The 26,925-nt window shown below is 33.1% G+C and overlaps 1 protein-coding gene across 1 annotated transcript; it reads right to left on the bottom strand.

The window, feature by feature from the left end:
- Window positions 1-4,744: 4,744 nt before the first annotated feature.
- LOC126699345 (benzyl alcohol O-benzoyltransferase-like) lies at window positions 4,745-9,431 on the bottom strand. Its single transcript, XM_050397098.1, has 2 exons — window positions 8,885-9,431; window positions 4,745-6,029 (listed from the first exon to the last, which is right to left on the bottom strand). The coding sequence occupies exons 1-2, from the start codon at window positions 9,338-9,340 to the stop codon at window positions 5,124-5,126; spliced, it is 1,362 nt and encodes a 453-aa protein (XP_050253055.1). The 5' UTR covers window positions 9,341-9,431; the 3' UTR covers window positions 4,745-5,123.
- Between the last annotated feature and the right edge of the window lie 17,494 nt (window positions 9,432-26,925).

Here is a 26,925-nt window from a genome sequence, read left to right as displayed (position 1 = left end):
CAAGACTGAGTCGCCAGAATGCCCTGTTATGCAGAAAAATGACATTTCACATTCCTCACGTACACTACTATAAATATCCTTATACCCACGAAATTTAGAGAGCTTCCAGAGAGAATTTTGAGAGAGAGATCCTAGAGAAAACCAAGATTAACTCATACGCAATATTAGACATTTGATTCTCCAAATTCCTCTACTCTCACCCTCTCCATTGACATATCCTTGAGAGGTAAATTTGCTTAATCCTTATCTCACCATACCCATATCAATGAGTAGGTATTTTGGTGTTTGCAAAGTAGTACGGAGATGACCAATTCATTTGGTTGATTTATGGGTTTTGTTGGTTTTGTTAGTATAATGCCTATTCTATATGTTTTACATTTTTGTGCTTCATTTTTATGCACTATATTGTGTTTTGTGTTGTGTTGTGTTGTGTATATCATGTTCATGATAAAATGTCTCTTAGATGTTTTTGTGTGTCTCTTTGGATTCTATGGAATACAAAGTTTGTAGGGTTAATCATGTTTCTTTGATTTTGAAATAATATATGATTATGTGTTTTTCTTTACACTTTGCCCTAGTTTACACACTTTTGCAATTAATGTACACACACACTTTGACATGTTTGAGTGCTTAATGTCATGATTTTATCATGTCTTGATATTATACGTCTTCACATGTCAATCTGTTTTTGAATTACTGCTTGAAATTCATTTTTAGGGCTTTAATTCATAGTTTATTGTGTTGGTACTAACTTGTTACTAATTAAGTTTGTTACCATATTTTGTGCTTTGTTTTATGGTCTTTGCTACTCTGTTTTATAGATGGCTCCAAGGAAAACCTCCGCTCAGCGTGCTGACAAGAGGAAACGCATGGATGCGTCTCTATTTCGCTCCACCCAACATTTTGAGCAATACAACCAGCACTTTGTGAAAGCTCCAATCATATCAGAGCGGTTTGTGGATCTTGTTGATCTCAAGGACTACTTTATCCCAAGTTTTTTTGAGGATAGAGGTTAGGAAAGGCTTCTTAGTGATCTCCCAAGGGTTTGTGAACTATTGATTCGGGAATTCTACGCCCATGCCATCCTATGAGAGGATGTTATAGACTGTTGGGTTAGAGGCCATGAATTCACCATTGAAGTGGAGGACATTGATGAGATTCTTGGATTTTGAGATGTAGAACATGACTTCACTCACTTTAAGGACAGAATGCTCTCCATAGAGACGATTCAATCTCATATTGGTGGTGTTAAAAAGGGGAGATGTCTCAACATAACTGCTTTCCCACCGGATTTGCGATGTCTTACCTACATCATGGTGTTCAACCTATATCTGGTAAGGAAGATGACCTCCATCAACAATGCGAGAGCCATCTTCCTCATGGAACTGCAGGAGAATACATACATTGACATCAGTGCTCATCTATTCTCCATTCTTGCTGATGAAACAAGGACAACCTCAAGGCCTAAGCTTATCCTCCCTCGTCTAATCATGAGGATCCTTCATGAAAAAGGTGTGGAGACTCCCCAAGGAATCAGCCTCGTGCCTACACCTCCTGCTATCAATGCTTTAACAATCACAAGGAGCAAAGTTCGTCTTCCAGGTGATGAGGAGGAGGTTGATCCTACACAAGAACAGCCTATGGACATCGAGACTGAAGCTGAATGACAACCATCTTCTTCCCAAAGGGTTGGTGGTAGATAAAGGAGCAGAGCCTCATCATCTTCAGTAGTGCCTCCGATGCTTTTTAAATCATTCTTGAGAGGATTGATGGCTTGCGAGAAGTCCAAAATGAGCACTCTGACAGGTTGACTACTATTCAAGAATAGATCAACTTGCTTGCAGCCAAGTTTGATAACTTCATTGACCAACCTTAGCCCTTTAGCCATTCCGATCAAAAAGGGGGAGTAGATGGAGTAGCTCTTGAGGGTGAGCCTTACCTTGAGGGGGAGAACTTTTATAAGTTTTTTTTATAGCTTTCATGATTTTAGTTTCTATTATGGGTTTTCATAGCACTTATATTAGTACTTTGGTTTGGTTTTTAAGTACTCTATAACTTTAGTACTTGGTTTAAAAATATTTGGACATGGTGTGTTATGAATGCTTGAATGTTTTAGCTATTTAAACTATGCTTAATATGTACCTTTGCTTCGTAGTTTTTTAGTACTTTTAGATTATGTATGCATTATCTTTAGTACTCTACTTTTGTGCTCTTGTTGGATCTTGTATCCTTGATGCATCTACCTTAGTGTTTTTGTAAATGTTGAGTGTTGGACATGCAAATGATAATTTGCATTGAGCTTATTAGCTTGCATGTCTGAATGTTCATTCTTTGTGTGAATGATCATTGTGATCACTATTTATAGTGATTGTTCATGTTTGGTCAAGCCATGCTTTATTGTTATATTCCTTATTGTTTGATCGCATTGTGCTTGCTCCATATGCATTTCAAGATTTCTACTTACAATGATCATCTTGTGTTATTGTTTTCAGGAAAACTTGTCTATATGGTTCAAAAGCTTCACATTATCTAGAGTTAGGTGTGAGTGAGTTTTGGCAACTGTTCTCAACTCACATTTTAAGTCTAGAGTCTGTTTTAGGGTTTTGTCAAAAAATAGCCAAAGGGAGAGATTGTAAGGTTGAATTCATTCAATCATATGTTGGCTTTATTCCATACCAAATTTGCTTGTAATTTAGCAATTAGATACCCTGTATTTAGGTGGGAATTATGTAAAGGTTATGTGTGAGAGAGTGTGAAAAAATTCAAGAATGTGTGCATTTGGAGGTTTCTTGCGACTAGATCTCCCGAGTGACTTGCGATTGGCAACTCGCCAAAATGCCACAAGTGTGAAGCATGCAAGAAGCTAAATGGTCACAATAGCTGGAGCATTATAAGACAAAAAGTACAGTCTGGCCAGGCAGTTACCTCGCGACTCAAACTTGCGACTCAGAATTGCTAGAATGCCCTGTTATGCAAAAAAATGACATTTCACATTTCTCGCGTACAATACTATAAATACCCTTACACATATGAAATGTAGAGAGCTTTCAAAGAGAAACCCAAGAGAAACCCAAGAGAAAATCAAGATTGACTTATCCACAATCTTAGACTTTTGATTCTCCAAATTCCTCTACTCTCACCATCTCCATTGACATATTCTTGAGAGGTATATTTGCCAAATCTTTATCTCACCATACCCATATCAGTGAGGAGGTATTTTGGTGTTAGGGAAGCAATTCGGAGATGACCAATTCATTTGGTTGATGCAATGGGCTTATTGTGGGATCCAAAAAGCTAAAAAAGACAAGGTTTCTTAATCCTGTTGGAGCAAGAAACTTGGAGGGCTTAGGTGCATTGGGTAGATTAGGTTTGGAGGGTCTATTGCTATTCTTGTATCCCAACTTTATTCTTTAGTGGGTCATTTTACCGCTTGAAAGGTGACGGAGAGGTTTTTCGCCGAGTTCTTCAGTTTTCTCTTCAATAACACGTGCCAGTGTTATCCTTATGTTTGCATCTCTCTTCCCTTACTTTTTAACCATTAATTATTGTTGTGTTTGTGATTAATTATGTGTTAAATTAGTTTGCCAAATTGGGTATTACTTATATTTCATTTTCCGCACATATATTGTTTGAATATAAGCTTGTGTTGGTTATTTTGTAATTGAAGGTCCAAACATTAATTAGTGTTTTACACACTAATTGAACATTCATATTTCAAAAATAGGACTTTTGGCTAAAAATATCACCAATGAAAGTTAAATGACTGATTTTCCCTGTTTTACTAGGATTCATATTGCTAACAAAAAAATTTAGATTTTCTATAGTTATATTAAATGAACTTGTTAGGGTTCATCCAAACTTCAAAAACATTTTAACGAATTTAATTATTTAATCCAAATCTTAAAAAGTCAAAATGAAGCAAATAAAAAGGTTTTAGAATTGAAGTGTATTAGGGACAAACTAAAACCGGTAAGTTTTTTTTATGATTTTTTTTTTTTTTTTTTTTAAGTTGTAATTACCGTTTGAGTTCTGCTTTATGTGTATGTCTCTGAAATAGAGTTCAGCTGTATTAAAGCACCCTCGTAGTTCTTGTCACAGGCCCTCTTAATTTCTGCACTTTTTGACCATACAGATCATTAAATGAATACAATCATTTTTTTTTCTTTTTTCTTTTTTTGCCCTCGCTAAATTCTGCCAGTAATTAAGCTCAGGTTTAAAGGCAAGAGTAAAATTTTCTAGCTTTGATATTGCACAGTACTCCCCAAATTTTACGGTATCCCTTGATGAAAAGTTCAAAACATTTTCTTTTCTAACTTCTGTTCTCTTGTGATCCTAACTCCCAAGCGTGTTAACTTCGTTCTACGTACATTTATCAACATGAAAGTATGAAACATTTTCGACATTAATTTCCCAGTTGAAAAACATGGTTAAATAACCGCCCCTCAAGAATATGATTTAGTTGAGCAGAAAAATGAAAATAAAGTCTTCAAATATGCATGCAGTAATACATAACATCAAATACATGCATATTGCCTATATTTTCATTTCAGTCATAGCATTTAGCTTCTCGAACTCAACTCACAACGTGCATATTGCTTATCTTCATTTAGTCATCGCACTGGCTATCTCATACTGTAGCTCATCACAACAGTCATTGGTAAATGGCTTTTGCTATCAGGTGACTTTGCACACAAGTTATGAAGACTTTAAAAGGGTCTAACCTTTATTAATAAACAATAAAAACTAATAAATATTTAAATATTAGGATAAATTTCATTAACTGACTTTTAGGTTTGGGTTAATGCGAAACAAATCCAAAACATTTCAAAATTAATCAATTTGAACCCTTAATCCAATTTGATCCCTAAGAGAGGAGAAAAATAACTAATGAACTTAATAATGTATAGGGAGTAAGTTGGGTTTAGGGCCCAAATCAATGTCTTAGACCTAATTGACATTAATTTAAGTCTCATCATAAGTTAATGGAATCTACCCTTTTTAGGACGAAAGTTACTCGATTCCTTAAAAAAACTAATGGATATAAAATTCAAACTTAAGGCACATGCACAAATTAAGATATCTACTCTTAGTAAATTTGGTTCAAATGCTTGAGCAATGAATTCTTATAAGTGACTAGTTTGTCCTTCAACAATCAATATATTCAACTGGTTTTCAAATCTTTCCATGGCTTGGACTGGCAGGGAAATTGGCATTATTATCCCATTCTCTCCTTTACTATTCTTACTAGGAATATAGAAACTAGCCACTCCGGGTATGGCCCTCCCCTCACCCATTGCAGGCCCACCATAAAATGGTTTACCCCACCCAAAGTCCACCTCTCCAAATCTAGCACGTGTCACATCCGACACAAGATACGACCCAACCACATAGAAGTGAGGCTTACCCTTAATTATCATAAGATCAATCATCGACCGCAAGTACTCCTCTGTTACATTCTTTTTTGCCTTCTTCAGCAATTCCACAGCGTAACCCAATGGATTTTTACAAAGCTTTCCTGCTGTTGTGAGTGCCACACAGAACACACAAACGTTACCGTAATAACCGTTGGGTAAAGGAGGGTTAAATTTGTCACGTGCATTGACAACGCACAACAAACGAACCTCTTCTTGGGGGTTTGTCTGGAGAGCTATGGTACGGCAACGCCAGAGGCATGCGGTGAGCAACTCAAAGGTTGAGCATTGTTTCAAGTGATGTGGCATGAATCTCCGGAGGGCAGAGACCTCTTTTGAGCCAAAGAAAATGGTACGATGGGCCATGTCATCGTTGAGTGGGATTGGGACAACAACGGTGGAGGCCATGTCATCGTACTCACGGTGCGTGCATGTCACTTGAGTTGGATCTCTTGCTTGAAGGAGATGTCTCTGCCACACGGGTAAGATGGAGGGGGCACATGCACCACGTGCCATCTCGCCCATGGCCATCATGAATTGCACCAATCCAACGCCGTCACTCATGGTGTGGTTTAGGCGAAGGGCAAAGATGAAACCGCCACACTTGAGACGCGTCACCTACCCATCTCCACCAAGCAAAATGATTATTGGTTTATTTAATAATAAAGAGTGATGCTATAGAGATATATATAAATTTTGAGTAATGCTTATATCGCAATATTTTCATAACATTTTCATAATAATTTTACAAAAAACTTAAGTAATAAATTGTTAGTGGTTCTAATTTGGCCCACCACTAATGACATTATTTTACTTAACAATAATAACTTTATTATCTAAGATTTGTTGTAAAATTATTATAAAAATATTGTAAAAGTAGCATTACTCATAAATTTACTACATAGCAATTAGATATGTCACCAATTACATTAAAATTTTGTTGACCTTCATATTTTCCATCTACAAAAGAACAAGGTACCAATAATTTTCTATCCCAAGATTCATTTATATATATATATATATATATATATATATGACCGAAACCTTTGACTTTTGGTTAACCTCTCCACAATTTTCCACATCAGCATTTTTTATTTATATTTTTAAATTTTATTTAATTCTTTTGATTTTAAAGCACCAAATTGCAAAAAATTTATTAAATTTCTTTAAAAAAAATTAAATTTAGTTTTTTGGTACCATACAACCACTATACTTAAAGGAGACCTAAATTATCACCTAATCAAGAAATTTTTAGATAATTCTAACAAACTATATAATAACTCCATTAATATAAATCTATCCCAAAAATTAGAATATATCTCCATTAATTTTATAACTTCTACGTTGATGACATTTAAAAAAAAAAAAAAAAAAAAAATCTATCATATTTCCTTATATCTATCGATCACGTCTTCTTTCTCTTCTTTTTTTTTTTCATTTTTTTTAATATTAACATTGATTAGAAATTATAATTTCAATAGGATTTAAACTCTATAATTATATCAAATGAGACTCAACAAATATATATCATTTTTAATTTCAATAAGATTTAAATTATATATATATATAACCAAATTTGATTAGGAATCCATAACTCTATATTATATTACAAATAGTTTTTTTTGGGGATTCTTTGTTACGATTTCAACTCGGCTTTTCATTCCTATATTATATTTTAAACATTTTTTTTTTGGGGGGATTATTCTTCCGACACTACTCTCCTGTACAGTCTCTTGCATTCATTTTGTTTCTTGGAGCGCCTTCAAAACAAAAGGTATGCAAAGTTTTCTTATCAGATTTAGTGTTAACATATATGAGAGATATTTTGGTCAATTAGAAAAAGTTTGGTGAAATATAAAAGGGAAAAGAACTAAAGAATGCATAATCTGAAAAAATAAAAATAAATAGTGACTGTATTAGGCAGAGGCTTTGAATATTTTAGTTTTTATTTTTGGAATTCTTTACATCCATGTGTTTGTACATATTGGGTTTAATTGAATTGCAATTATCTTTGAAACTTTGGTTTTGATTGAATAATGAAAATGGCAGAAAAAGTATCTTCCAATATTTGGAGTCTTCTTTATATATGTTGTTGTAGTTTAAACTTGGTATTTAAATTGTTAATTCGCAGTTTCATTGTTCATCTATTAATCATAAATAATAATATTGCTATTTGCAACCATCATGATATGGTATCAATGATGTCATCATTCCGAATGCTTTCCTTTAGAGTTTAAATAGAGTTTATTTTATGATTAAAAAAATTTACAATAAAAAGACTTTTGAAATTACATTTTTTTTTAAATGACATCATAAATGACTTCTATGAACCCCATCCTTTATGGCGTCATTAAAAAGAAAACTCATATAGATAGGTATTAAGATATTATTTGGAACTATAATAATAGACTAATGTATTACACATGGTATGGATCTAACTGTAACATTCAATGTTATAAAATAAAATTTGGGCCTATGGTTATCTTCTCTTTGCAAAAAATGTTTAAATTCTCATTAATTGTGATAGTTCACTTTTAGGTAAAATAGAAACTCTATTAACTAAGTTTTAAGAAATTTAAAATTCTATTTCAAAAAATTTCAAGAACATTAGATTTTATTTTAATTATTTTAATAATTTTATATTGTAAAAGAATAAAATTTATACACTATATAGAATCATTACTTCAATTACTTTCTAAATGATGGAGGATAAGAGAACGCAATTTGTAAATCTACTATCAAAATAACATAGATTATATTGGTGGTGGATAGTAGATTTAATTGTAGTTAAGTATTGTGTGAAGTCATCACCGTAGAATAGCAAATTCCGGGATGTGTTATGTGAAACCAATGATATGAAACAAAAATAATTTTTCTACACCATTATATTGAACAAAAAATTACTTATTTCAATTCATTTTCAAATTATACATTTTTTTCAAGTCAAGTCATAAACCTTTAAGCAAAATAAATACTTTTAATTTTTATTTAACTATTTCGTGTATCGCACAAATCAGCGACTAGTATTTACGTATAAGTGAAGTTTCTCATTATAAAAGTTTTCGAAAGTTTATCATGACATAGAAAATGCAAAGTTAATAGGTTGCAATATTTATTTATTTATTTTTTTTTTTTATTGATGCAATATTTATTTTCTTACTTTAATCATCCAATGATACCTCAATTTAGATGTAAACACACACACATATATGGGTTTTTTTTTTTTTTTTTTCCTGACAAAATTTGTCTTTTTTTGCACTTTATGTCAATTTTTTCAGTTTTGTAGGTACTATTTGGTGTCTTTTTTTTTCCTTCTTCTGACAAAATTTTTTGTCTTTTTTGCTCTTAACAATTAACAAGCACCAAGTGGTGCTTTTATATATATATATATATATATATATATATATATATATATATGTATATGTATGTATGTGCGTGTGTATTAATGAGTTTTAGAGGCGCAGTACATGAACCTGGATAAGCAATAATGGGCAATGAAGGATGCCCCCAGAGCTGGGAACATCAAAAAGGAGCTCCTCCAAGCATGGGAATGGAGGATGAAGTACGTCACCAAACTGTTCAAGCGTAATATCGGCGTTGGCCTCAATAAACATGACACCCTCACCGGTACATTCTACTACAAGCTTTCGGCCATGTCCTTCCCTAAGCCTACCAGCAAATGGGTAGTAAAACACTAGTGTTTGTGCAAGTGCTTCTCTGATGACTTTCACTGGGTCTCTAATCTCTTGCAATATTGAGGAATCATGTTTATAGAAATGTATGGTGTTGATTTGAAATCGAAGACCCTCTTGGTCATCAATATCGGAGAGTTGTTTGAATTCATAAGGTGTGGGCTTTGCAGGAGCAACCAGTTCTGGTTTACACCTTTGTACTTTGAACACTAGAGAGGTGGGTGGTGCCTGTGCCATGGCAAGAAAATGGTTTGAATATGAGACTGAGAAACTTGGGCAAGCTTACAGGTTGCAGCGTGTGTTATGACTTATGATGGACAGGAATTTATAGCCAGAGATGGCGTAATCTAGAAATAGAAATATCCTTCAAATTAAATAGGGAAAATATTGCCACACACAATATAAATATTACACACCAAGTATGGACACTCATTAAAACAAGAAAAACCATGCGCAACAACTCATGTGAGTGGGTGGCCAACTACACAACATAATATAAAATAATAATAAAAAATACAATCAGTTTGCCAAATAAATGAATAGGAGTTTTCAAATTCAAATGGTTGTACTTCATGTGATGGGTAGCGGCCTAGTGGGCATTGTTTAACCTTTCTAAGAGCATCCATAGCAAATATTTTATAAAAAATATTATTTTGACACATCAAAAATCTAATTTATTATTTTACCACATCATTTTACAATATTATATTTATAAAATGTTTTATCATTTAATTTTATACATTAAAATAATATATTAACTCCTCCCACCAAACATCAAGAAAAAGAAAAAAGAGAAAGTCAAAAAGGATGAGACAGAGAAATGAACAAAAAAAGTTTTTTTTTTATTTTTTTTTTTTTAGCATTCTTGTCCGTACCGTTTCAAAATAGAATAATACTGTTTACATGTGGCAAAAGTTATGAGATTTGAAACATCTCATGAAGGGATTTTTTGATATGTATTAAATTTGCCAAATATTTAACATTTGCCGTATCTACCATAGATGCTCTAACAAAGTACATAATGTTTGCCGCAATTTCTGGGATTTGTTGGGATCTTAACTCTTTTTTCCCCCTTCACTTTTGAAGTACAAGAAAAAAAAATCTCCACTTTTGTAAAGTCAAAGTTCATGTGATATGCACACACCAATTAAGAAGCCCCCTACACTTTGCCCACAAAACAATTAAAAACGAAGTAATAAAAAATAAATAAATAAAGGAGAGATATATAGGAATAACCAAGGTTCACGCCGGCTGAGAAAACGAATAAAGAAACAGCAGTTGACAAATTGAAGAAGAAGGATTTAAAGTTATATTTAAATTGAGACATTTAATATATTTAACTTTAATTAAATAATCCTTTTTACTTAACTCTATTCTTTTAATTTGTTAGGTGTAGCAAAAATTGTATTTTTTTAAAGAATTTCTTATTCATATGTGAGTAATATTCTAAATTTTTTATTCATTATTTTGGATTTATCTAGAGAAAATTATTTAGACTTAGATTGATATTTCATAAAGCTTATTATTATTATTATTATTATTTTGTTAACAACTAGTGTGTATATATTAAGCTACTAAGAATTAAAAAAGAACTAAAAAAAACAAGAAATGAGTGTGTTGGATAAAGATAGTTTGTCCCTGGTTAATATAATTTTAAAAGCTGAAGCGTGAATTTATTATTGTTACGCGTCAGTTAAGCCATATCCACGTCCACGTCATTATCTTCTCTCTTTTTTCTTTTTCTTTTTTTTCCAATTATAGGAAAATTGAGCTATTTCAAGTACAATTATAGGAAAATTGCAATTTTCCTATAATTGTTTTTAACTTTTTTTTTTAATATTTACACTTCTCCAACCTTTCTCCCTCTGCAATTTTCCTATAATTGTTTTTAACTTTTTTTTTTAATATTTACACTTCTCCAACCTTTCTCCCTCAATTACCTTTTCATCTCCCCACTACTTCTCCAACATTTCTCCCTTATCTTTTCATCTCTCCACTACCATCTAAATTAATATCATTCTTCCTCTTTCTCTTCATTTTCTTTTATTTTTGTCTTTTCTTATTCACACCCTCTTACTATAAATTTGTCGTTATCTCTTCCATTCTATGCATAGTTTTCCCTCACAACAAAAAGGTTCTCTCTCTCTCTCTCTCTCTCTCTCTCTCTCTCTCTCTCTCTCTCTCAAATTTTTGGTGGATTTTTTTAATTTTTCTTGCATATCTACCTTAGGTTGATAGTTTTTTACATTCTTTAAAACTCTACTTTGGGTTAATGCGATTTAATTTTGTTTTTTAAATTGTTTTTCTTTTTCTTTTTTTGTTCACTTTGTTGGTAAGTGTTATCCTATTGCATTATAAAGAATTAAATATAGCATGTAAAAAATATAATATTATTTTATTACATAGCATGATTTAGATAATTTGTTATTTATTGTAAATTAATATTTCTTCTATTACATAGCATGGTTTTTATAGTGCTCAATTTAGATGTTAAACTATGAGACTTTAATTCTTTGTGGTGGACAAAGTACTTTAAATAGTTATATTAGAAGTACACTATAATACCATTTATTTTAGTTTTTGCAATTTTATTTTTATTATTTTTATTTTATAAAAATGCATATATAGAAATTTAATTCTTAGATTTTGCTAATAATTGTTTATTTGATAATATGTTTTGGGTGGATAAAATTACAACAAATTGTTTTCCTAATTTGTTAAGTTTTATTAATTTTCTTAGTTACATTTTTCGGTATTTTGGATTGTAGGCAAAAAAAGTAAGGTTTAAGAAAGGTTGTTTAAAACTAAAAGAACAATTTCCAAATTTTATATTTATTAAAAAATGAATATTTTTCGTTAACTTGCCTTTTGACTTTCTGAGAAAAATTGTATTGTTTTCATTTTGGTACAACAAAATTTATATTTATTTTAGGGGCAAGCTTTGGTTCTTATGTCCAAAAAATGAATGGATTAAGGCCTATAGAGCCCAATACAATAAATTTGTTAAGAGTGTGCTAAAAAGTTAGGCTTCAATGAAGTGAACAACACTCTCAATGGGCTAAAGATGGTAAGAAAGCAAGGAAAAGTAATGAATAGACAAATGTGTTGCACAAAAATTCTTCCTCGGCAATGTCTGAGGAGAGTAGTTCTTGAATATATTTACCTTAGATTTGATTACAGTTACTGTTCTTAATGTTACTGTGATTTCTCTACAGATTCCCCCCCCCCCTCCTTTAGAGGATCTCTCACATTATATAGCTCCCTTCAGGCAATCTTGGCCCTCCATTTGTTGATCGTCCAATCCACCACTTAAGTATTTGTCCCATCAGATACCTTCCCAAATCCCTTGTCAGTTGCGATGGCCAAAACAACATTGTTCAGGTGTCTTCTCTACATAAATGCAACCAGGAGGTTTGGTAAGATACATTAAATATGGAGGCAACCACCATCCCTTCAGTCATGTCAGGGCTAACCCCCTCTCCAAAAATTTTTCTCAATAGTAGGACCTCCTCTGGCAATGTGTCATTGACATGGCTTTACTATCTGAGAGTGTGGTCTACTCATCACGATAATGGACTCCTCGATCATGGATACGACATGTGGCAAAGGTACCTTATTTAAATTCTCATGCCCCACATTTATAATTTATGATTATTCATTTATTACATTTATAATTGTTCCTATGATAAATAAAAATATGATTACAAAATACATTACTCTTTATTAAATTAGTTTAATTTTTTTTAAAAAAAATTAATAAAACCACCATAAAATAATTATCATGTGCAATATGCGGGTTCACATCTAGTTAATTTAATTACCCAAGTTGATTTATTAAGTTCAACTGTATGCAAATCGTGGAAGCACCAAAAAATTACCAAAAATACTAAATGCAGCAGAAAATAAATTTAAAACGGTGATTTGTTGACAAATGGGGAAAATCTCACAAGGCAAAAATCTCACTGGATAATTTTAAGGTCACCACTTTCAAGAATCCACTAATCAACAATCAAGTGGTTACAAGTATAAGAAATCTTACCAACTACTCTAGTCTATTTTTAAATATCAGCCTACAGTTAAATTTTCGCTCCAATACCTAATTGAACTTGATCTTGTAGTAGCGTTCTTTCCCTTGATGCAAAAACCTCCAATTTGTGACTAACCTTTTGTACAGATCCCAATACATGATTAACTCCAACAACTTGAACAGAAGTTGTTAACTGCAAAGTTCTTCACTTCATCAATAAAGATCTAGAAGCACTTGGTTACAAAACCCTATGGTGTACAAACGTAATAGATTCTCACAGAGAAAATAAATCTCTTGGTCTCTAAATCCATGTGTAATGATTTTTTAAAATAAACTTTATATATGTCTAGGATTGTAAGAAATAAAATCCTAAACAAATCCAAAAGCCTAGGCTGAAATTTGGATCTGAAAAATTGAAAATTATAGTTCTCGATATATTGAGCTACTGTCGAGCTATCTATTTCTTCACTTGTTTCTTGGATCAATCTTCATGTCTTTAATACTTGACTTGAACAACATGTTTCTTGAAGTACTAAACTCATCTTAGATCTACCCAATTACAAATAAAGTGCATTTTGTCAAAGAATTAGTCAATTACAAAAAATAACCCTAACAATCTCTCCTTTTGGCAATTCGTGACAAAACTACAAACAACAATTATGAGAAAAGTCTGACACAACTATCCCATAACTAACAAAAGTACATAAGTCTAACCCTACTACGAACACTTGAAAAACTTTGCAAGAAGAGAGATCATGGCATGGCGGACTTGCAACCTATCTTAACTAAAACACTTAAACAAGATTCATCAAGGCATTAAGTGTGAAACATAGAAAAGTTGTATACAAAAAGAAACATGTGCGTAAAAAGAGAAAATAAATAATGCATGAGAGAAAATGTGAAAAACATACATCATCATATATATAGAAAGAAGAATACAATGTATGTAAAAATAGTCACAATACCATAGTACATGAAGTGAGAAAAAATACACCAAAACCTCACTACATCTCTCAAAGCACTCTTTCCCTATCTAGTATATCCTATGCTAGCTCTCCCGGGCCCTAACACAATAACTACTCTATTAAAGCACCCTCGTTGTTCTTGTCACAAGCCCTCCTAACTTCTGCACTTTTTGACCATACAGATCATTAAAGGAAGGCAGTCATTTTTTTTTTGCCCTCACTAAATTCTGCCAGTAATTAAGCACAGGTTTAAAGGCAAGAGTAAAATTTTCTAGCTTTGATATTGCATAGTACTCCCTAAATTTTATGGTATCCCTTGTGATCTGATGGTGCAGAATATCCTTATCACATGACAATCATTCCAGTAACTACTGACGAAGCAATCTAAACTTGATTTTTTTTTTTCTAATTTCTGTTCTCTTGTGATCCTAACTCCCAAGCGTGTCAGTCATCGTATTTAGCTTCTTGAACTCAGCTCACAACGCGCATATTGCTTATCTTCATTTAGTCATCGCACTGGCTATCTCATACTCTAGCTCATCACAACAATCATTGGTAAACGGCTTTCGCTATCAGGTGTCTTTGCACACAAGTTATGGAGACTTCAAAAAGTCTAACCTTTATTAATGAGTTTTCTATTTGTGAGTTTTAGAGGCACAGTATATGAACATGAATAAGCAATAATGGGCAATTAAGGATGCACCCAGGGCCGGGAACATCAAAAAAGGAGCTCCTCTAAGCATGGGAATGGAGGATGAAGTCCGTCACCAAACTGTTCAAGCATAATATCGGCGTTGGCCTCAATAAACATAACACCCTCACCGGTACATTATACTACAAGCTTTCGGCCAGGTCCTTCCCTATGCCTACCAGCAAATGGGTAGTAAAACACTAGTGTTTGTGCAAGTGCTTCTCTGATGACTTTCACTGGGCCTCTGATCTCTTGCAATATTGAGGGATCATATTTATAGAAATCTATGGTTGGGATTTGAAATCGAAGACCCTCTCGGTCATCAATATCGGAAAGTTGTTTGAATTCATAGGGTGTGGGCTTTGCAGGAGCAACCAATTTTGGTTTGCACCTTTGAACTTTGAACACTAGAGAGGTGGGTGGTGCCAGTGCCAGTGCCAGTGCCATGCCAAGAAAATTGTTTGAATACGATACTAAGAAACCTGGGCAAGTTTACAGGTTGTAGAGTGTGTTATGACTTATGATGGACAGGAATTTATAGCCAGAGATGACGAAATCTAGAATAGAAATATGTCCTTCAAAATAGGGAAAATTTTATTATCACACACAATATAAGTATTACACAACAAATACGGACGCTCATAAAAACAAGAAAAACAATGTGCAACAACTCATGTAATACAAGTATCATCTTCTCAAAAAAAAAAAAATGTAATAAAGTATCATTTCAATAGTATAAAAAAAATACAGTCAGTTGGCCAGCTACACAAGATAATCTTAAAAATAAATAAATAAAAGTACAATCAGTTGGCATAAAAAATGAATAGGAGTTTTCAAATGGTTGTTGTTCATGTGGTGGGTAGCGGCCTAGTGGGTAATGTTTTTCCTTTCTAACAACTACAATCACAAGTTGATGATGCCGGAAATAATAACATTAGTGAGTCACACGTTCTTCGTACGATCGCAAATGGCACCTGCACAACGAAAAGGAATAACCTAGCAGAGAGTACCGGTGTGGTACCGGCCAAATACCCTCCGAAGGTTAAGTTAGAACTATTCTCACTGTTCTAGAGTGCTAGAGAGGGTAAATTATGCGTACCTTGGATCGCGAGGGTGCTTAGGTTTTTATAGTAGCGAGGGTCATCCCTCTTTCCCTTGGAGTAGAAGTCCTTTCCTTATAGGAGTCCTCTTGGGCGTATTTTTCGGGATCTTTTTCTTATAGGAGTCCCTCGAATATTATCTAGCGTGGGAAGCAAGACAACTCCTTATACATAGCGTGGGTAGCAAGTCAAAATGATACTGTGTGATTTTTTTTACAACAATATATAACGTGGGGCTGGGTTTTTATAGCAATGTGACTTTTTTTTTTATTATTATTAAAATTATGTATTTTGTTTATGACAATATGTCACTTTCTTTTTTTGGTCACTTTGAAATATCACTTTTTTTTAATTATTATTATTACTATTATTAATAAAAGATAGAAACACTATGAAATCTCACTTCTTGCAAAAAAAAAAAAAAAAATTTAGCAAGTATTCTTTTAAAAAGTTAGGGAAATATAATCTCAATATTGTTTAGGTGGATTTATTTTATGGAAATATAATCTCAATATTTAAAAATAAATAAAAATAAACTTTGTGTATTTTATTTGGGAAAACCACTCCGGCCATTTGATGGGAAAAACATTTTGCACTTGACATCCCATTAACAAAATTTTGTTAAATTAATATTAAGAATGTTGTGTACTAATCTGCTCACAAATTTTCAAAATTATCTTATTTCATAATCAAAATTCATTGATATCAATTTTTAATTAAAGAGTATTTTAAAATATTTAGTATGACATTTTTTAAAAGTTTTTCAACAGGTTGTGGAGAGAATTGTCGTTGCAAGTATTTTGGTGCTTAATAAACTTTGCATTATTATTCTATAATTTTCAGTATTGTATATACTATTCATTATTAAAATTTGATAAAGAAAATTTTATAAAAAAGCATGATAATCGAAAAAAAAAAACCCTAAAATACAAACCAATACTTAAAACCCACTCAAAACCTCCCTATTCAACCTATTTTGATCCTATCGAGTGGTCATAGACCCAACTTCGATGGTTGACCATGTTTGACCAAATATTGACCAAGTTTTGCAAAATTTGACTACTCATTTCTCACAATCTAACCGTCTAATTGTTGTCATACTTTGCCAACACCAATATCTCACCACATTCTTCCAATCCAACAGTTGGATTTTGGGTTTGAATCTAGAGCATTATAGGCGTGTGTTGTTGTACTAAAACATCAAAAAATTTTGATTGGTTATGTTCTCCTAATCCAACCGTTTGATTGAGCTCAAAATCAATCAAAACCAATATTTTATCCCACTCTTTCAATCTAATGGTCAAATTTTTAAATAAACTCTAGCACAAGATGGATGCATGTCATTGTATCCACCTATCATAAAACTTCAATCAATAAAAATATTCAATACGCTTCCAAGAAAGTTATAAACTATATAAATATTACTATTTATTGGGAAGAATCCAATTCTATCATTAGTACATTTTTTCTTTTAAAGAAAATTAACTATTTATGACAATCAGCATGTTCGTCGCAAATACAAACTCAATTAGAAAAATAAAAAAAAAATTAATTATGATGGATAAATGTCGTTACAAATATTGTGAAAAGTAAGGGGGAAATTTTCCCTCCAAAATCTTTCCCCATTTTCGATGGCTTCATGGTTGTCACTAATACATTCTTTTATATTTACGTTGGAAGAATGTTTGTCGCAAATAATAACACCCTAAAAAATATATATTTTGTATTTTCGACGTGCAAAAGCCGTCACAGGTGTTACTAGTTCCGACGGTTTTTATTTGGTCGTCATAGATAATACTTTATTAGCGATGAACATTTTTATGCCATCGTAAAAAGTAAGGCGGGAAAACTTCCCTCCAAAACAAATCATATTTTCGACAAAAATAATAGGCATTTTCGACAATCTCATTTTGCCGTCACAAATGTTTTAATATTTGACGAGTAATTGTCGACGAAAGAGACTTGCCGTCGAAAAAGCTAGTTTTTTTTACAGCTTTTTGTAGTCGTCGAAAAAGTTTCGTCGCAAATAACAATCTTTTTTGTAGTGTTATACGTAGCGTGGGTAGCAAGTCAACTTATGCTCGGTCCGTCAGCCTCAATTTACTTCCTTCAGCTTTTTGGGCGTCATCTAGTGATGCCGTCACTCTTGGAGACAGTTGACCCTATGACCGTCAGCTATCGCGCCGTCTGCTACGTACGAAAGATTGCACTAAACCGTCAGTCTTAGGCTCTCCTTTTATCCTCATCACAAGTCATAACAGAGGAGAGATAGCCATAACCAAGGTTCCCGGGAAGAAACAGCAAAGAAGTTGGAAGAAGAAGGATCCACGGAAGGGATTTTTGGGTTAAAGTGATATTTAAATTGAGACATTTAATATATTTAACTTTAATTAAATAATCGTTTTTACTTAGGGAAATGATATATCTACAACATTTTTACAATATTTTTACAACAAATCCTAAGTGGCAAGTTGTTATTTGTTGTTATTGTTAGGGTAAAAAAGTAATCTTAGTATTAGTTTCAAATTTGAACCAATAACAACTAATCACCTGTGATTTATTGTAAAAATGTTATAAGGTAGCATCTCTCTTTTACTTAACTCTATTCTTTTAATTTGTTAGGTGTAACAAAAATTGTATTTTTTAAATTTCTTGTTCATATGTTAGTAATATTCTAAATTTTTTATTCATTATTTAGATTCATCTAGAGAAAATTTTTTAGACTTGATTAATATTTCATAAAGCTTATTATTTTTTTGTTAAGTACTAGTGTGTGTGTGTATATATATATAAAAATATATATTAAGCTACTAAGAATTAAAAAAGAACTAAAAAAACAAGAAATGAGTGAACAATAGTCCAGCTACACTTTGTTAATTTTATTTTATTTTTTTTTGGTCTTCGATAAACAATTGAGTAATGCTACATTCACAACATTTAAACAACAATTCTACAACAAATCTTAAGTAGTAATCTATTATTGATTCTAATTTAGATTTGTCATTGACATTACTTTTTTACCTATCAATAATAAATTTCCACCTATAAATATTTTTTGTGAAAATGTTTTGGAGGTAACATTATTGTAAACATTTTCTTTTGAGTAATACTGGGGATACAACAATTTCACAACATTCCTAAATTAGCAAAGAAAAAAATTAAAATTAGATATTATGGAGAGCCCATGTGTAAGCTGGCATGTTAATTTAGGAATGTTGTGAAGTTAATATAACATTTTGTTGTGTCCATTACATTACTATATATATATATATATATATTATATCTATTGAATAATATCTAAGCCTAATTAATAATCATACAAGTATAGAAATATCTTTATTGGTTAAAATTTGGAGGCCTTATTCTATTTGGGGGCTTTAAGCAAATGCTTAATTGGCCTAATGGTAGGGCTGACCCTAAGAAGGAAACCAAAAATCGGCAACGATCTAGTGATCGTTGAAGAGTTGGGCTATTAGTATGGATGGGTTGGGGGTTTTTTTTTTTTTTTTCACTATTTTCTAACTAAAATAACCAATATCCCTTGGTACGTTCGGTATAGACCATACAACTTGGTATCTAGAGCAGTACATTGACAAATATTGGTTGTATTAGAGGTATGGTACAATATTGTATCAACTTCCTTTATCTCATTTTTTGTATTCCATTTTATATTTCATTAATAACAATTTAATATGAATCCTTTTTTTTTTTTTTTCATTTTAAACTTTGGTTATTTTATAAGGAATGTAAAAAAAAATAATAAAAAATAAAAATAAAAACATTACCAAGTTGTGATTAGTGTAGTACAAAATGGAACACTAAGAGCGATACAGAGGATTTGTATTTGATTTTTTGTGTGACAGTAAAATGAGAATTTCAAATAGAAAGTGAGGGTAAAAGTATAAATATATCAATTTGTCTTAACATGTTTAGCGATATTAAGTTACTGGGTAGGTGAATATAGATTATTTAAAAAAAAAAATGATAATAAGGAAGGTCTGTGTACAGTTCAATAAAAGATCTAGGCCTTCTTTTTTTTTTTTTTTTGTTCTAATCCAAATTAAATTATTAAAGTCAAGTTCAAAAGAAAATTAGAAGAGAAATTGGAATCTTTCCCAATGACATTAACAAATGGCCTCAATTAAGGCTATCCAAAGCAAACTGAGCCCTAACTAACTTTTCCAACTTAGTGCCACCCGACTGGAACCAACTCGATCCAAGTAGAAAGGCGGTCCATGGTGGATCTCTGGCGTCAACAACTGATGTCAGTGGGTTGAGTGGCAGGTTAGAGGTTTGAAATCCGATGAAAACAAATCTCACCGGTAATTGCCACACACACACTCTCTCTCTCTCTCTCTCTCTCTCTCTCTCTCTCTCTCTCTCTCTCTCTCTCTCTCTCTCTCTCTCTCTCTCTCTCTCTCTCTCTCTCAGATCTAGCAATATCTTGACCAGATCAGTTGAGATTTGAGCTAGATCTGTTGTGATCTTGTCAAGATCTGACAAGATTTGGGCTAGATCTATCAAGATTCGAAGCAATCCATCAAAATCTAGAATAGATTCAGTGAGATCTCATTCATCGTCGCTTCCCTTGGTTTCAACCGAAACTAACTCGATCCAAACGAAGAACCACTAGATCCAACCCAATGGTGCTCACAGTCAGTGACAAGTCCTCTATTCTATCACTAGCTGAAATTGGGTCTAGTTTGAGTAGAATCCAAACTCAACCCAAACCGACCTATGGATATCCCTAGCCACAATTGTGAAGAAAGGGAAGAATGACCATGTCACTAGAAACAATTGGTAAAGTGTTGAAAAGTGTAAATAATATCTTAGGTAGTCTACAATTCACAAGTATATATATGTTTTCGTATTTAAATAAAAATTGAAAAATAAAAATGAAGTTAGTCTCGTCTTTACCAGTAACCAACACCTTGCATAAATCAATTTTAAGCATTTAAAAAACTGAAAAGAAGGGCTTTCTTTTAGTTGACCCAACCATATATATATATATATATATATATATATATATATATATATTGTGGGAGGGCCGAGGACCAAGCAACCCAATCCGAGGATAACTTTGTCTAACCGAAGCAAAGAAAGGCAAGCAAACTCCAAGGGCAATGCCCACCCGAGGAGAATTAAAGAGCCAAAAGGTAACTGGCACCCCTAAAAAACCCAAGGATAAGGGAATGGATGGCAAAGGAAATGTACAAAACGTGCAGGGGTGGAGAAAGGAAGTTTCCTGAAGAAGACAGCTCCCACCTCCGCATTCAATACTCTGCACTAACCTAACTTGCTGCATTAATGAGAAGATGACCCCTGAATAGTAATTTCACAAACTCATAGCTCTTTTTACTACATACAAAAGGATTTTGATGGGATAAGCATCCAAAGAATTCTCTTGAAACGTACAGATGGAAGGCTGAGATGCAAGGAAATGGACAATATAAAGAAAGGAAACCCCCAGAAAGAGGGGATGAACATTTTCCAAGAAAAAAGAAACAAGTGTGAGAACAGAGAATTACCCTATAAAGAAATATCAACCTTACTTATCAATACAAGATCTATCGTCGAACCCTGAGGAAGAGTTTACACTGAATTTTTGTTCTATTCATTCCTATTTGTTACTTAGGTTCCATTAGTCTTAGACTTGTGATTATCTCAACATTGCACCTGACTTAGAAGCTTACTCTCTTAAAAATTCATTGTTTGGGCTTGGTTTGAAGATCTAGGCATTACTATTCTAAGTGTGCCTGGGCTTTTCATTTTGAGTCCTTACATATATGTGTGTGTGTGTGTGTGTGTTACATCACTCAATATTTTTTAATTAAATGCGAATTTTGACATATTTATCATTGGATTACATTATCTTCATATATTCTCAATTATTGCAAAATTCCAAGGTGATCAAAGACCAAAAGTAATATCATTAATCAATTGCATTAAATATGAGTTTATGGATCAATCGGTAAATAACATGAAAATAGGCATGCATGTTAAGAATATAAAGAACTTATAATCCAACAGTAAGATTTTCCAATTGAAAAATTATTGAGTGGTATAACATTAATTACAGTTACACCACCAAGTGTCACTTGTAAGAGATCCAATTGATGTCGGTGACTTTATTAGCGGAAAAATATCTTACAGGTGAGGTTAGTCTCACCTTTGCCTATAACCCAAGAAAAAAAAACATACATAAAAGAAAAGGAACCCATTCCTAACACAAACCATACCAAACCAAATACTTAAATCAAATCCAAACTAGATACTTAAATCAAATCCAAAAACCTAAATCAAAACCAATCTAACAACAATACCCATAACACACCTAAACAAATCAAATTTTGAAAGTTAAGGGAAAAAGTTATATTGTACCAAAACAAAACAACTACCGGTGATGGTGATGGTGGTGATTGTTGCATCAACAATGTTTGTAACCTCCAACATTAGGGTTGGGTTGCCACTCTCTCTCTCTTGACTATTAAAGGGTTGTTTGGTTGTGTTGTTTAAACAACAATTTTCGTTGTTTAAACAACACAATTCATATTTCCATAATACATTTTCACCTACACATATTTCTACAATACTTAAACAATGTTACTAGAACAATATTACCGAACGGACCCTTAAGTCTTACTATCCCTTCAATTTTGTTTCTTTTACTAAACTTATATTTCATGTATTGGTAAAAATATCATTTTGGTCTTTACATTTTGGGGTTACAATCAATTTGGTCCCTACGTTTTAGAAGTAGTTAATTTGGTCTCTAAAATTTTAAATTGCAATCAATTTGGTCCTTACTACCATGTGCACTGTTGGCACACAAATGTCATCATTTATATTATAAAATAATAATAACAAATTTTAATTGCCTATATTTTAGGCCCTATATTTTGGGATTTTTTCTATTTTGGTCCCTACATTTTCATTTTATCACTTTTAGTCCTTAAACCAATTAACGCGTGGAATTTAAGTCCTTACCCTCACTTAACTAACAGAAAAAACTGATATGACTAACGACACATTAAAATAACAATTAAAAAATCTATTCTGTCAATAAAAAATGTCACGTCAGCATCTAAATTAATTTTAATTAAATAAAAAAATTAAAAACAAAAAATTACAGATCTAAGAACATAGAACTTTTTCTCCAATGTTATTCTTAAATCAAGAAATAAACCCAGGCTACCCAACTACGACATCAAACCCATGATCAAAGAGCAAACACATATTGAATATCAAAGAGCAAACCCAGCAATGACATTTTCCTTTATTTGAAATCCAAATAAAAAACAAACAAAATTTTTACTTTTTTTTAGTTTTAAAGATTGAATACCTGTTCACCCAAAAAAATAAATAAAAAATATTCACACCAACGAATATGACCAAATACATTTTCATAGATTTTGACAAATTCGTTCGGAAGAAAAAAAGAATTTGTAATTAATGGCTTCGATTCAACGACCTACGAGTTTTGGATCCGAATCTAGATCTGGATCCGATGTGGCGATCAACGAGAGGAAGAGGAAGAGGAAGAGGAAGAGGATGTTGTCGAATCGCAAATTGGCGAGGATCTGAGGGGCGAGGTGACTCAGTTGTAGCTCTCGAACTGCAATCTGGTGCAGAAGATCAACGCCAAGGCGAGCGAATCCGCCAACAACATTCTCAGGACTCAGCATGTGGAACTCACAGATCGCTTGCGATCCTTGAACTTGGTGCTTCAAATGATCGAAGAAATGAGTGGATTCTCCATGGATATTCTGGAGATTCCTGATTCTATGATGAACCCATTGCAGCTCAAGCGTTCAGATGCTCAACCCTCTTTGCTCCTTCAACAACATCAACAGTAACCTCTCCCTCTCTCTCTTTCAGAGAAATGTGTGTGTTAGGTTTTGATAGACTTGTGCGTGGTTTGATTGGATCATGTTTTTTCCAATTTGTTGCAGTACCTATACGGACAGCGAGTGATCAGCCTTATCGGCTTCAAAAGTTCAAGTTGCGGTTGTTTATTTCTTGATTTAAGAACATAGAAGTACAAGTTCTTATGTTCTTAGAGCTGTAATTTTTTGTTTTTAATTTTGATTTTAATTTTTTTTAATTAAAATTAATTTAGACGCTAACGTGGCATTTTTTAATGTCAAAATAGATTTTTTTAATTATTATTTTAATATGTCATCAATTACGTCTTCTTTTTCTATTAGTTAGGTGATAGTAAGGATTTAAATGTCACACATTAATTGGTTTAGGGATTAAAAATGGTAAAATGAAAATGTAGGGATCAAAATATTAAAAAAAAAAAAACCTAAAATTTAAGGACTAAAAGTGCATTTACACCCATAAAATAATAATAACAAATTTTAATTGCTATTTAAAAAATCCAATGTCAACATTTATATTAAAAATTAAATCAGAATTTAGAAACCAAAAAAGGAAAAAAATCTGAAATATGAATTTTTAAAATATCACCATCTTTTTCTTTTCTTTTCTAGGGAAACAAGCACATCAACAATGTTTGTGGAGAAAATCTGTAATAATGTATAAGCAACCAAAGACATCTCCCGTAGCCATTTGCTAGTTCATTTAAAAGCTCAAGAAATTAACAAACAAAATTCAAATAAAGAACCTAAAATGGCGAAGAGAATTCCAAACAAAGAAAATCAAAATGTCAAAACGAATCCATCAACAACAAACTCCCAAAAAAAAAAAAAAAAAAAAAAGAAGATGAAAATCATCAACCCCATTGGAGAAAACATTGTTAAAGGCCAATTTTTTGTCATTAATCAGGCCCATGCTCTAATTTTAAGGCGTGGGCTCTTCAAGGCCATAATAGAGTTATGGGTGAGCTAGGTTTGCTTCCACCACGGAAGATAAATCCGTTTCTCAAAACCAACCTATGCGCAAACACAAATCCAAAATCCAAGAGGAAAAAATACATATATGTATATTAAGGAACTAAAAAAATTAGAGAGTAAAAAGAATAATTTAATGGATTTTATTATTTATCTGTGAAACCCAAAAGATTGGTTCCTAGAACCACAAGACCTTTGAATCCCAAGTTCCACAGACTTCAATGGACCCTTTAAGATCCACAAGGCTTGTGAGACTTGGAAGCCTAGATCAATGTGGTTTTCAAAAATACAAGTTCTATAAGTATAGATTTTCCTTTCTACAATGCTTCTTTTTCTTAGAGAGTCTAAGGAAAAAGTCCACAAAGCCTATAAATCTCAAACTTCATAGACTTAGGTAGGTCCTTAAGAATCTACAAGACTTGTGAGATCTGGGACCTTAGATCAGTGTAGAGCTCCCAAGTATTTCTACAGGTTGAAATTTCTATTCATACAATATTTCTTCCCAATGTCCTTGACCTAGGCTGGTGTTTCTTGTTTTTTTTTTTTTTTTTTTGATATTGTGCAAATCTTTGATGCTCAGTTTTTTTCCTCCTCCCTTTCTCTTCTACTTTGATGTTCCTTTATAGTGGGTACGGTTCGGTTTCTTAAAACGGTGTAGTCTTTAGTCCGCTGGATCAACCATGGCTTCCTGCCATGGATCTAAAGGAGCTTTGTGGGCCTTTTTTCCTCTTTCCACTCTTGTTTTCTCTTTCCACTCTTGTTTTGTTTTTCTGGGAACCCACATCCAAAAGTATTTAAATTATTTTCTCTTCATAGAAAGTTGTAGATCAATGCCATTTGAGTTCAACGAGGAAAGGTCCCATTCTTCAGGGTTGAGAAAGAGACATTTCCAAGGTTCCTTAGGCTGATAGCAACTTCTCTTGTTGGCTCTTTTTCTTGAAAGTAGTATAAATGGTTTTTTTTTTTTTTTTTTTTTTTTTTTGAGATTGGTGAACTCCGAAAGCGTCCCAAGCATCTTTCTCCTTTTGCTTTCCCCCTCTGGCCGAGGTCTCTTAAATCTTTTCCTATAGACTAGTCAATTTCAATTCCAAAGTTTCAACACCTTTTAGAGCACAACACATCTCCTTCATTCTTCTCTTACCAAGCAAGAAACACCAGCCTAGGTCAAGGACCTTAGGAAGCAATATTGTATGAATAGAAATGAAAGTTCAAAAACGTGTATAAACACCTTTGAACGTTTAGACCCCCAAATAACAACTTATCCAATTCAAGCAATATGTCAAACAACTAGTGTGCGGAAACTTAACATAAGCTATAATATGGAATTGGTAAAAAACTATCTAAGCTGAAATAAAACACAATCTACAGCAGATAATAAAAAAGGCAAGAATAGAGAGGAAGGAAGATGCAAACACAAAGACAACATGCGATGTGTTATCGAAGAGGAAACCGAAGCCCTCGGCGTAAAACCTCTCCGCCGCCTTCCAAGCGGTAAACAATCCACTAGAAAATACAGTTGGGATACATGGATAGCAATAGACCCTCCAAGCCTAATCTACCCAGTGCACCTAAGCCCTCCAAGCTTCTTGCTCCAACGAGGTTGCGCCGAACCTTTTTCTTTTCTAGCTTCCCGGATTCCGCTACTAGACCGTAGCATCAACCAATGAAGATTGGTTCCTTCCTAACTGCTTCCCAGAAATCCAAATAGCTCTCTCACAGTAATGATAATGGTGAGAACCAGGTTTGGTATAATGCCTCTCAAGGATTTGACAATGGAGAGGAAGAGAGTTGAGGAATTTGAAGAGACTCTAATGTATAGATTGTGGGTGAATCAATCTTGTTTTTCTTTAGGGTTTATCTCTCAAAATTCTCTCTGGAAGCTCTCTTACAATCGTGGGTAAAAGGGGTATTTATACTGGAGTGTGAGAGGAATGTGAAACGTCAGGTTTTACAAAATAGGGGTGGCTCGCGGCTTGACCTCGCGGCTTGACTAAGTCGCGAGATCCAGTCGCGAGATAACCGTATGACCAGTTGTCCTGTTTTGTCCTGTAGTGCTCCAGCTTGCATGACTGTTCACCTTCCAGCATGCTTGGCACGTGTGCTGCGTCTGGCGGCTTGCAGCCGCGAGTCACCCGCGAGGCCAAGCCGCGAGTCTCTGTTTTCTTGCACACTCTTGAGCAATCT

Source organism: Quercus robur, chromosome 9, assembly GCF_932294415.1.
Source record: "Quercus robur chromosome 9, dhQueRobu3.1, whole genome shotgun sequence".
NCBI classification, from domain to species: domain Eukaryota; kingdom Viridiplantae; phylum Streptophyta; class Magnoliopsida; order Fagales; family Fagaceae; genus Quercus; species Quercus robur.
The sequence above is the reverse complement of the archived record's forward strand: the minus strand, read 5'-3'. Positions and strand labels throughout refer to the sequence as shown.